The 11,968-nt window shown below is 36.4% G+C and overlaps 1 protein-coding gene across 1 annotated transcript in view; it reads right to left on the bottom strand.

Moving 5' to 3' along the window:
- PCSK1 (proprotein convertase subtilisin/kexin type 1) overlaps nt 1–11,968 on the bottom strand; it is a 39,479-nt gene that overhangs the window by 10,597 nt on the left and 16,914 nt on the right. The window contains exons 6-9 of the mRNA XM_015831940.1: nt 11,379–11,467; nt 8,256–8,428; nt 2,419–2,631; nt 326–426 (exon numbers count right to left, since the gene is read on the bottom strand). Of these exons, the coding sequence (XP_015687426.1) occupies nt 326–426; nt 2,419–2,631; nt 8,256–8,428; nt 11,379–11,467 (576 nt within the window). The remainder of the gene's footprint in view (nt 1–325; nt 427–2,418; nt 2,632–8,255; nt 8,429–11,378; nt 11,468–11,968) is intronic.

Here is an 11,968-nt window from a genome sequence, read left to right as displayed (position 1 = left end):
GTTCCAAACCCTTTCATTAAGGCCGGCCCTCGGGATCGTGTTGGGCCATGCCTGCGCGATGGGGGAGTCGCGCAGGGCCAGCAGTTCCCTCCTAGAATACAGTCCCAAGTCTTAGAAGGAGGTCCAACAGCAGAGTTGGGAAGGGGGAAAGTCCTCGTGGTGGTGGTCAAGGGGTTAGGTAGATTGGAAGAAGGTAGCGAATATAGTTTTGTTATTCTGCTGCAGATGTTTATGCTAGTAATATGGAACAGGTCAGTTGCTTGAAATGTGAATTAAATCAAAGTTTCAAGCATGCCTAACTAGGAAGAAGTTTAAGAAGACTTACTTGGCTTCTAGAGCTAGAGCAAAAATCCCTGCAGCTAAAGGAGCAGAAGCAGAGGTCCCCGTGTGAGTGGCTGTACATTCATTGTGTAGATCCGCACTTATCTGAAGGACATAAACATCATATAAAGGTTAAGCATGGCCATGCACAAAAGCATTCTTCTCCATCATTGCCTTGGAACATGTTGTTCTCTTCCAGATAAAATAAGAGTTGAAAACCTTCCCCGTCTATTTTGCCTACAATTTTTAATTGAAATAGCTCATTTTGAATGAACATAATGCTATGTCAAAGGCACTCATCTTATTATGAAATCCTAGTAAGATAAAAATAAATGTTTCAGAATGACTGTTGAATCATAAAATGCATCACTGTAAAATGATTGCCAGATTAAAAGTCACATAGGAGCTAATAGCCAATACTTTTCTTTCCCTTCTTCTCAGTCTAACAATGCACAGCACTGTAATTTGGAAAATGAAACAGATGGTTTATTAGAAAATGAAGTGCTCTGCTTGGAAAAAGTGCTTCACATTACTGCCTGCAAAATTTCAATATGTGGAAGTACAATATTGAAATGTGTACACGTATGTATGTGAATGTACAATAATAGAATCTGTAGACCTTAGATGAAAAATTTTGGAGTTTTTAATCAATCATACTCGTTATTTTTATCCTTTCTTCTCTATTTTTCAACAAAACACTAGAATTTATTGGAAAGAGGTTATATCCACTTTCATTTTTCATATATCTTGACCCCAAGAGATCAGATGAAGGGTCAATTGTATTGATACTTTCTGTATCATTATCTCCCTTGCCCTTTCATGAATCCAGGCAATCGTTTTGCATTTCCCAAAGGTACATGACACTGCCATTTGAGGAAATGAAGCATCCATTTTGAACAGTGGACCATGGTTAGATGATGAATTGGGGACAAATCCCTACCTTCTACTCAATCTCTTGACTATTGCTCACAGAAGCTGCTTCATTGCTTTGCTGGCACATAGGTCTTTAGAGAAGCTTGCCACTCTAGCCAATTACTCCATGGATGGTGATCAGAGAAGTCCATCAGAGCAATGGTGGGAGTTTCTGTCTATACAAATGGCTGATACAACCATTTATTGCCTGGATGACTGCTTTCTATGTGTTGCTCATAGAATGACCAAGATGGCTGTTCAGAAAGTGAATAACAGTGTTGCTGTTAGGGAAACTGTGGTTGCATGAGAAGTGAGCGTGATGGAGTCTGATGTTGCCCAAGTAATATGTCTTTCTATTCTGTGCAGCAAGTCTCTCTGGGGTTGCTCCTCCACTCAGAAGTAATCAATGGACATCAGTTACATTTCACCAAGAGTAATGAATCCAGTTTATACAGTGGCCACAGTACAATCAATTTAATAGAAGGTTTACAGGATGTTAAAACTGTTTAAACTCACATAATTACTTCTTAAAAATAGGTAACACTGTTATTCTGTATTTTCCTATTTGAATTAAATAGGTTTGCACTAACTCCTCCTTTGATTACTATTATAGGTGAGGTTGTACATCACATAATTGAACATATCCACAATAATCTATTAGTTGGAGACGTTTCCTGCTATTAATATTGAAATAAACTTCCTAATTTTTAATCTTGACAGTGAAAGCAAATTCAGCTCAGGTTTTTCTTTTCTCCAGAGAGCTACAATCCTTTGAATATTAGCTTTGAAGATTTCCTTTATATAGAAGTTGCATTATTTTTGCAGGCAAGAAATATGGAATCCCATTTGAACAAAAGGTGATTGTATGTTATTTCAGCAATATGTTTGTGGTGTGCTTTTGATGGCTTTTTCTTGAAATATTTACAAACTGAATTTATCTTTTAAAATTCCTGCAGCTCTCCTCCCAAAATACCTCCCAATGTCACCAATCACCAACCACATTTTTCCCAGAAGCTTACTTAAAAAATAAATTTTAATCCTGAATAAAAATGCTCACCATATCTGAATTATGATTGTTTGAGCATTAAGACTAGTTTCTCTGAGTTTACCATCTCTGCTTTCCAAATTGCTTTGTGGCTGCCCCCCCCCCCCCAATGTTGGTTAAATCTGGTAAAAACAACCTACAATTTTTTGGTCAGAATAGTCCCCACTGCTGTATGCTGTGGCCAGTGTTGAGGAACACTTCTCTGCATACCAAGGAGAATGGCCTTGCTGTGAAGCACTGCTGATGGAGATTGTGTAGATGCTGTCTGTGTAACCATCACAGTCACAGTTATCTCCTTGACGGCCACCGTTTCCTGAAGCCCAGACAAAAAGGGAACCTTTCCCTTTTCTTCCCTAAAGGAAATTAAAGGAAAGAGATGATTATTGTGAGTAAAGATGTGTGCACTTTCCCCCAGATGTAATTTTTATGCTCATTTTGTCACTAAGCCTTAATGTGAGAATCAGAGTAAGGATGCTCCTTTATTTTGTTTGACAGATCCATATCTTTAATTGGTTTAAAGGTAAGCAGTAGATCTACATATCATAGAATGTTTTTAAATGATCTGAAGGGAATGATCCGGCCATAGAACAATGTAAGCAAGGACATTTTCCCTGCATGAATAAAAGCTTAATTTATCTAAAGAGATCCTAAGATAAGGTCTAATGATAAAAATAAGATAATGGATTGAAATGTTTGAAGGGCTAACATCTAAGTCAGAAAGCTGAGGGTACAAAGGAAATGAGGACACAGTAAGCAGCTCACACAGAGTTTGGGATGAAAACAATAATCAGTGGACAGAAACAACAAAACGATCCTTTCTCAGGTCTTTGGCTGTCCTGATGGTTCTGTCTGAGAGAATTGTTGCTGGATAGGAAATACATTTTAATAGGGAAAGCAGGAACATTATAATCTATTGGTGCAAAAGTCCACAAGAACGGGATAGAATTTCTCATAGAATGAAATGTTGGCCAGTCTCTAAGCTGGTAAAGATAAAAATAGACATTGCACACTCCAAAATGTAGAAGGCCTCTTGTGGGGTTCAAACTAATTCATATCCAACAAAAAATTAAGGGTGGTCTATTTCAGATGTCCAAACATTTTTTTCTAAGTGAAGACTGAGGGTTCACTGTTTGGGGTAAAATTCACTGCATTGACAAAAGTTTGTTTTTATCTGAGATTTCCCCCTTTCTAATACTTGGCATGCAAATGTTATTATGGGGAAAATAATTCATGATCCATGATATCATACTTATTGTTTGCAATAAGCCAAATCATTTTCACTCTTTAAAATACAATACATTAGAAGTTAAAGTGCTATTATTTTCCTAGCAATGATGTGTTGATGTCTACACAATCTTGGAAACATAGCTACAGTATATTCCCTAAGGAATCAGAGGAATTACGGAACTAATAAACAATAGCTGCACATTTCTCGCATTACAAATTAATATTCTGGGAAATACTAATATATATTTCATACAGTGCATATATTCCATCACAATCATTTAATAAAGCACTGAATAATTAAATGGAGTGTACACTATTTGTTGATAATTTCTTTTAAAAGGACTATTCTTAGCCTTAATGTATAGACCTCAGACATCCACAACTTTGCCCAAATCCAGCTCAGACTTTGACTGCAGTACTTATTCAATTCAAGGCCATTTGCTGCATTGAATATAAAATATATTAACCAATGATTTTCCAACTAAAAGAAAAGAAAAGAGAGGTAAGCAATATTGCTCAGAGAGAAGACAAATGATTCTAGCACATCTTTGTATTGCAACAGAAATAGTGATAATGCATTATCTATGTGACTAGCAAGAATCAGTACAAGTGCACTAGCATCTTAAGACTTGGTGCTTGGCATGTCCATTTCACAGAATGAAGTAGTAAAGCCTTTGACTCTGTATTTTCCTGTTGTTTCATAACTCTTGGTTCTCCAATAATTAACAGTAATTAATGTGTAGCTCTTAATGGAACTGTATCTACATGGAGGGAAGTAGGCAGTGAAGTATTCCAAGGCTCTCTTTTAGGCCCAGGACTCTTCAATATCTTCATCAATGATTTAGATGAGGGGAACTCACCAAGCTAGCAGGAATAGCCAACACTCCAGAAGATAGGTTCAAGATACAGAAAGATCTTGACAGACCTAACTAACAAAATGAAATTCAATGGTGAAAAAAGTAAGGTGCTACTTTTAGGCAAGAAAAACCAAATGCACAGGTATAGTATAAGTGGCACCTGGCTCAATAGTAGCAACTGTGAGAGGGATTTTGGATTCCTAGTAAACAATCACATAAATATAAGCCAGCAGTGTGCTGCAGCTGCCAAAAAAGGCAATGCAGTCCTAGGCTACATTAACAGAAGTATAAAATGAAGTGTTAGTCCATTTATAAGGCCTTGGTAGGAACACACTTGGAATATTGCATCTAGTTTTAGTCACCACAATATAAAAAAGATGTTGAGACCAGTGGTGGGACTCAAATATGTGAACAACTGGTTCTCTGTGTGGAAGTCCATTCTGGGCCTGGGCAACAAAAAATTAGCTACCGGTTCTGCCAAACTGATGCAAGCCAGCTGAATCCCACCACTGGCTGAGACTCTAAAAGGATGATTAGGGGCCTGAAGGATATGAACAACAGTTGCAGGAATTGGGTATGTCTAGTTTAATGAAAAGAAGGACTAGGGAGTGATATGATAGCAGTGTTCCAATATCTAAGGAGCTGCCACAAAGAAGAAGGTGGTCAACCTATTCTCCAAAGCACCGGAAGGCAGGACAAAAAGCAATGGATGGAAACGAATGAAGGAGAGAACGAACCTAGAACCATGGAAAAATTTTCTGATATTTAGAACAATTAATCAGTGGAACAATTTGTCTGCAGAAGTTGTGAGTGCTCCAACACTGGAAACTTTAAGAAGAGATTGGAGAACCATTTGTCTGAGATGGTATAAGGTTTCCTGCATGAGCAGAGGGTTGGGCTAGAAGACCTCCAATTGGTCTATTCCAATTCTGTTATTCTGTTATTTTGTTAACATCAGAAATTAATTGTTCCTGCTCATCACTAGCTGCCTTTCTGAGTGATGAGCTATAAACAAAATCACACACATATATACCCCGCAAGATTATACAAAAAGAAAAGGCCATCTAAAAATTAAAAAATACTGTAGAGCTGGAGCTAGGAAACTATTAACATTTTAGTAGGAAGTTTCTACTTTAAAAAAAAAGATTAATGAAAGTATATTCACTGTAAAAAGTGTCTCATTTATTAACATGCTTGAGTGAATTTTTAAAGAGATAGTTCATATATAACGAATATAGCAGTGATAATAAAAGAACCCTTTTCTTGAATTGTTCATGTAGAAAATGTTAATAACTCTCATTAGGAAAATATGACTCTTTATTTGCCTTACTTCGGAAAATGTATAATCTCTGTCAAACTTAGCTGTGCTGGAAGAAAAGCAAGGATGAAGAATTGTCCTCTGTATAGTTTGTGGTAAAAGTCCAAGACACTGACCTTCAGACTTTCTCTCAAACCTCTCTCTTGATTTCATAGGGAAAATTTAAAATTCAGAAATGAATCAGGACAGTTGTGTCCGCAGTGATGGAGCAAGGGGCTCAAAATGATGAAGAACCCATTGTGTTGTCACAGTGCAAGTCCTTCCATTTCATATGTGCGTCATCATGTTACCAGGGAATATAAAAAGGGTAGAGTTTTTGGCATGCTGGTGTGTCATTTTGATGTCCCATGGTATTCCTCAAGTGTATGAAGGTTTTGTTTTGCTTTAAAAAAAAAAGCTTCTTCAAAAATTAGGAATGAACAGACTGAGAAAAAGAGAAGTAAGAAAATGATTTTCTCCAAAGACTGAAAGGAAATAAAAAAGAGAACAAGGGAAAACAGCAAAGGAAAGAAGAGAATGACAGCAAAAGAGAAATAAGACGCAGAAGAAAGAAAAAAGGGTGATGCAAAAAGATAGGCTAAGTTTGCATAGCTTATTAAACCTTAAGCCCAAATTAAGTATACAATTGCTGGATTTTAATATGCTAAAGGTAAAGGTAAATCTTTCCCCTGTCCAGTCATGTCCAACTCTAGGAAGTGGTGCTCATCTCCGTTTTTTAGCCAAGGGACTCAGCGTTGTCTGAAGACTTTTCTGTGATCATGTGGCCAGCATGACTATACGCCAATGCTTTTACCTTCCCACCAAAGTGATACCTATTTATCTACTCGCGTTTGTATGCTTTCAAACAGATGGGTGGGCAGGAGCTGAGGCAAGTAATGGGAGCTCACCCCATAGAACAGTCCTTGGGTCTTGAACCCAGACTGTCAGTTTTCCAGCTGAAAAGCTCAGCATCTTTAACTGCTGAGCCATTGCTCCCCCATTTTAATGCTATGCTTAAATTAAAAACATAGGGTTATTTTGACAGCAATGATAGTTTGGTTCATGCAACATGCTAAACAGCAGTAGTGCTAATCAGCACCTGTAATAACAGAATAGAACCACAACCACCCCAAATTATAATAGTTTAGTATAGCAGATTATTTGAACCCACACGGTTTTTATCCAGTAATTCTGTGTTACAAAAGTACAAAATTAGAGGATCCTCAGTTTGGACTGGGCACTTCCCCTCTTGAAAAACACCGATTTTAAAGTAAAGTCCACAATCTACCTCAAATGATTCTGTATCTTGCCCATCTCATTTCTCAAGCCAAAAAACCCCCAAATAAATAAAATACTATTTTGGAGAAGCAGCAAATGGCCAGCGACCTTCATGGAAGCATTATGGTGGCAGCTGGCGAGTGCTATTTGTTCTTTGTACTAATTTTTTTAAAAATCCTAATTTATTTAATTTTTAAGTGTGATTGTGTTTCAGGGGATTGACAAAAGCAAAAAACGGATGCATTTCCCAGTATTGACCTTAAATTTGATGAATTCATTTTATTTCCAGATAGAGCATCTCTTGACTTCATTCTTAGTGGAGGAAAACTCTTTTCTTCTTCCAAAATAAAATTCCAAGTTAGTGATGAAATTGTTAGAATTCAGTTTTCCCCAGTTTGGTTTTCTTCTGTTGGGTTGAACCAACAACTCTCAAGGATGAGAAGGTTAGAAATAATATGTGCAAATGTTACCAAGTTGTGTAAATTGTTTTAATATTTAGATAATTATTAAAACAATTAACTGTTGATTGTTTTATACCTTCACTTTCAGTGAAATTGGGAAATAGGAACTTGAGCTGAGTCAAGTATCGGCTGCAGCTGTCAACAAGTCCACCTCCTATCAGATTATCAGCCCCAAACATTGGTCTGTCTAAATTGTGAAAGGACAGTTAATGAAAGAATAGCTTGAAAAATTGGATAAGTCAAATTACAGAAAAAAACATAAGGTGGGTCTCTCTATTGATACCAGAGGTAAGTGGTAAGTGGGTTTAAATATAAGTAGGTTTAAATGTTATCTTAATTTTTAGAATTAAAAAGTATAAAACACTGCCCATGAACTTCAGCTACATCTTAACTGGATCTAAAGGACCAACAAGAAGGCTATTTTTCTCAAGTATTCACATCATCTTAATTATAACTAACTGACCTACGTATTCTGTTATAAAATAATGCATCAAATTTTGATGCTATACAAGATAATAATGCAATATTCAGGAAGTAGACCATTTCTATTAATATTTTATAGGAGCTCTTTGTATAAAATCCCATTAATATTCAAAGGAAAACAAGTAGAAAAAAGCCAGCAAAGAAAAAAAGAAAAACAAGAAAGTGTGAGAGTGATGATAGAAAACAACCCAGTGATTTAGATGTTAAACCCTTAAATATAAATACTGTAAAGATATTTTGCTGAGATCTTTCTAGTAGCTTCCATTTTTTTGAAATTGGTGTTTCTAAATGGACTAAGCAACTCCTCAAACTTTCTATTTTCTATTTTCTGGCACTTACTAACTGCTTTTTCACTCTGTGTTAAGAGGTCTTACCTTTTTAATTCCATATTCGAAAGCCTTTTGTGCTAGTCTGCCAGGCCCCTCAACAGTTTTCCCATCATCATTTGGACCCCAGCTGGCACTATAAATATCCACGTGATCAGGATTGAACCCAATTGAACTAGCTTCAATGGCATCTGTGACTATGCCATCCAGCATTCTGATCCCTTTAGGAGAGAGAGGGAAAAACCCCAATCAGTCATTAATTTGTGTTCTGCCAGTACAAAACAGGGCTTTTGACCATGTCAAAATGGAAACATTTTGTCCATTTTTATAAACTGCAAGGACCTGAGAATAGAGGACTGGATTGGATATGGGTGATTCAATATGTATAGTGGATATAAAAAGTCTACACATCCCTGTAAAATGTCAGGTTTTTGAGATGTAAAAAAAAAAAAATCAGACCAAGATAAATTCTTCAGATTTTTTCCACCTTTAATATAACATACAAGCTGTACAATTCAAAGCTGTACAATTGAAAAGCAAATCTTTTAGGGGAAAAATAACCATTAAAAACTAGAAAAATGTGGCTGTGTTCAGAATCAATCATATTCAAACTGATGTTAAATAGTAGCCACTACACACCTGCCATCAATTAAAGTGACCCTGATCAAGCCCATAGAAAGTTCAGCTGTTTTAGTAGTATGGTTTTGACATTTACCCAGTTGCCTCTTACAGCAAAAGCCGTGGTCTGCAAAGAGCCTACAGAGGATCAAAGGGACCTCTTGTTGAAAGGTATCAGTCAGGAGAAGGTACAAAAAATTTGCCAAAGCATTGAATATATCATGGAGCACAGTAAAGTCAGTCAGTGGAGAAAATATGGCACAACAGTAACATTACCAAGAACCAGATGTCCCTCCAAAGTTTATGAAAAAACAACTTTGCCAAGAGGCGTACAACAATGTTAAAGGAGTTGCAAAAATCCATGGCAAGTACTGGTTGTGTACTACATGTGACAACAATCTCCTGTATTCTTCAAATGTCTGAGTTGTGGGGTAGAGTGGCAAGGTGAAAGCCTTTCCTTACAAAAAAAAATATCCAAGCCCAGCTACATTTGCAAAAATGTACATGAAATCTGGCAAAAACATGTGGGAAAATGTGTTGTAGTCTGATGAGATCAAGATTCAACTTTTTGGCCATAATTCCAAAAAGTATGTTTGGCACAAAAACAACACCCTGCATCACCAAAAGTTCGTCAAAGTCACAGTGAAGCACAATGGTTGCAGCATTATGCTTTGTGGTTGCTGGAACAGAGGCTTTAGTCAAGGTGGAGGGAATTATGAACAATTCCAAATATCAGTCAATTTTGTTACAAAACCTTCAGACCTCTGCTAAAATACTGAAGGTGAAGAGAAATTTCACTTTTCAATACAACAGCTCAAAACGCTTCCATATCAAAAGAATGGCTTCACAAGAAAAATATCAAAGTTTTAAAAAGGCTTAGCCAGAGCCCGGACCTGAATTCAATTGAGAATGTGTGGAATGATCTGAAGAGGGCTGTGCACAGGAGATGCCCTTGCAATCTGACAAATTTGGAGCACTTTTGCAAGGAGGAATAGGCAACGTTTCCCAAAGCAAGATATGTCATACTGATAGGCTCCTACCCCAAAAGACTGAATGCTGTCATCAAATCAAAAGGTGCTTCCATAAAGTATTAGTTAAGGGTGTGCATCTTTATGCAATCATGTTATTGTAAGTTTTTTATTTTTATTTTTCTACCTAAAAGATTTCAGATTGTTCTTCAATTGAATTGTGCAGTTTATATGTTATATTAAAGGTAGAAATAATTCTGAAGTGATTTATCTTGGTCTGATCTTTTTACATCTCAAAACCCTGGTATTTTAACAGAGATTGTGTAGACTTTTTATATCCACTGTAGCAGATTCTTTTTGACTCTGGTTTGAGATCCAGTTGTTTCAAAAAAAAAAAAAAAGGTGAAATAGGAAAACAAAATGAGATTTGAAAACAAACTGTTTGATCACTTGTATATCAGCCAAGAGACCAAAAGGATGGTAGCACAGGAAAATTCAGTGTGGCACTCAGCATATTTTTCTACAGTGTCCTATGGTTGGTTTCCATTTTCTGGTCATTCTTACAAAGAGATCAGGTCCCTCCCCTCATCTTCACCCCACAATGCTAAACTGCATCCCTGCTTCTGTTAATCACCAAAAGGTTGGTGTACAACTTTAATATGAAATATGTTAATATGAAAGACCTTATCTTTGCCAAAAGACTGTTTAATGATGGAAGCTTGACTGATGAGAAAATGGCCTTCACTTTAGAGCAGTGTTTCTCAGTCTTGGCAAAGTTAAGCCATGTGGACTTCAACTCCTAGCATGCTAGCTGGGAAATTCTGTGTGTTGGTCCATATATAAGATTTTTAAGATTGAGAAACACTGCTTTAGAGGTTTGATTTTTTGTGATGAGGTATATATCATTTATTTATTTGAAAAACAAAATAAAAACAATACAATGAGGGGATTACTTACAGAATTTTAAAAAATCTATTGTAAATTAACTAATGGATACATACATATAAACATGCGTACATACTCTTGTTGAGTTGATTATTTTGTTGACTTTCCTCTAATTTCTTAAGAAACCTCTTCCTCTCCAAACTAATAGCATATTAGTAAGTCACATTTAAAATTTAGAAAACTGCTTTTTATCAGAGTTAAAGGAAAACTAACTCTATGTCCTGAAAGTTGAATGTGATGGTAGAAGTTTGAATACATAGTTGAGGCCACGACATGCTTGCATCAACATTCATTGACAAAAACAATAATAAATAACTAAATTTCAGCCCACATTTGTAGGCCACATGAATAAGTATATAGTAGCAACCTAATCAGCCACTAATGCTCAGGGATTATGGTACTTAATGAAAGTATTATTTTCAGTGTTCTGTTGAAATTCATTAAACTGCAGCAATGAATAACCCTTTAAATTTTTGTACAATCAGAACGCATAATAGAAACAGAAACCGTACCATCATTTCTTCTGTCCCTGCTATTCAATTTAATATTCCTTTGTTCAATACCTCTCCACTAGCATTTCAAACAGTACTCCAGCAAAGAAACAGACTGCTAAAAAAGAATTATTGTTTATAGTTTTTACCTCCAACTTTGGAATTGTATGCCACTCCAACTCCACATTTTAGGTTGTTTGCTTGCATGGCAATCTCTCCCGCACATCGTGTTCCATGTCTGCAACAAAAACAGCGGTATATGGGTCATCTTCAAATCTTATTATGTAATTATTATTCATTTGAGTATATGAAATTCAGATGGAGCCAAAAGGAACTAATTACATAGCCCTGTTTGCACAACATGATCAACAACATTGTAGGAGAAGATTAGAGGGTTTCATGAATACCACAATGTAGTTTATTTATTAAGTTGATACGCCCATCTCTACTTAATTAACCTTAAACTAGGCACCCATTCCCCCAATCAACCGTGTAATTCTTATTGAAGAATGAATCAGTTTTAAAACAGGCAAAATTCTGGAGCTGCCCCCAGAGATCCGGGTGATCCCGGATCTCCCCTCCTTCCGCCGCGCCCTTAAGACCTGGTTATTTCAGCAGGCAGGACTGGCCTAGGGGTATTTTAAAGGGGTTTTAAATTAAATTTTTAGTAGAAGCGGCCAAATTTAAATAGTTATTTTTAATCTTTTTAAATTTTGTATTGTATTGTACCATTGTTTTA

The sequence above is a fragment of the Protobothrops mucrosquamatus genome, unplaced genomic scaffold (assembly GCF_001527695.2).
Source record: "Protobothrops mucrosquamatus isolate PMUCROS unplaced genomic scaffold, P.Mucros_1.0 scaffold_290, whole genome shotgun sequence".
Classification (NCBI taxonomy): domain Eukaryota; kingdom Metazoa; phylum Chordata; class Lepidosauria; order Squamata; family Viperidae; genus Protobothrops; species Protobothrops mucrosquamatus.
The sequence above is the reverse complement of the archived record's forward strand: the minus strand, read 5'-3'. Positions and strand labels throughout refer to the sequence as shown.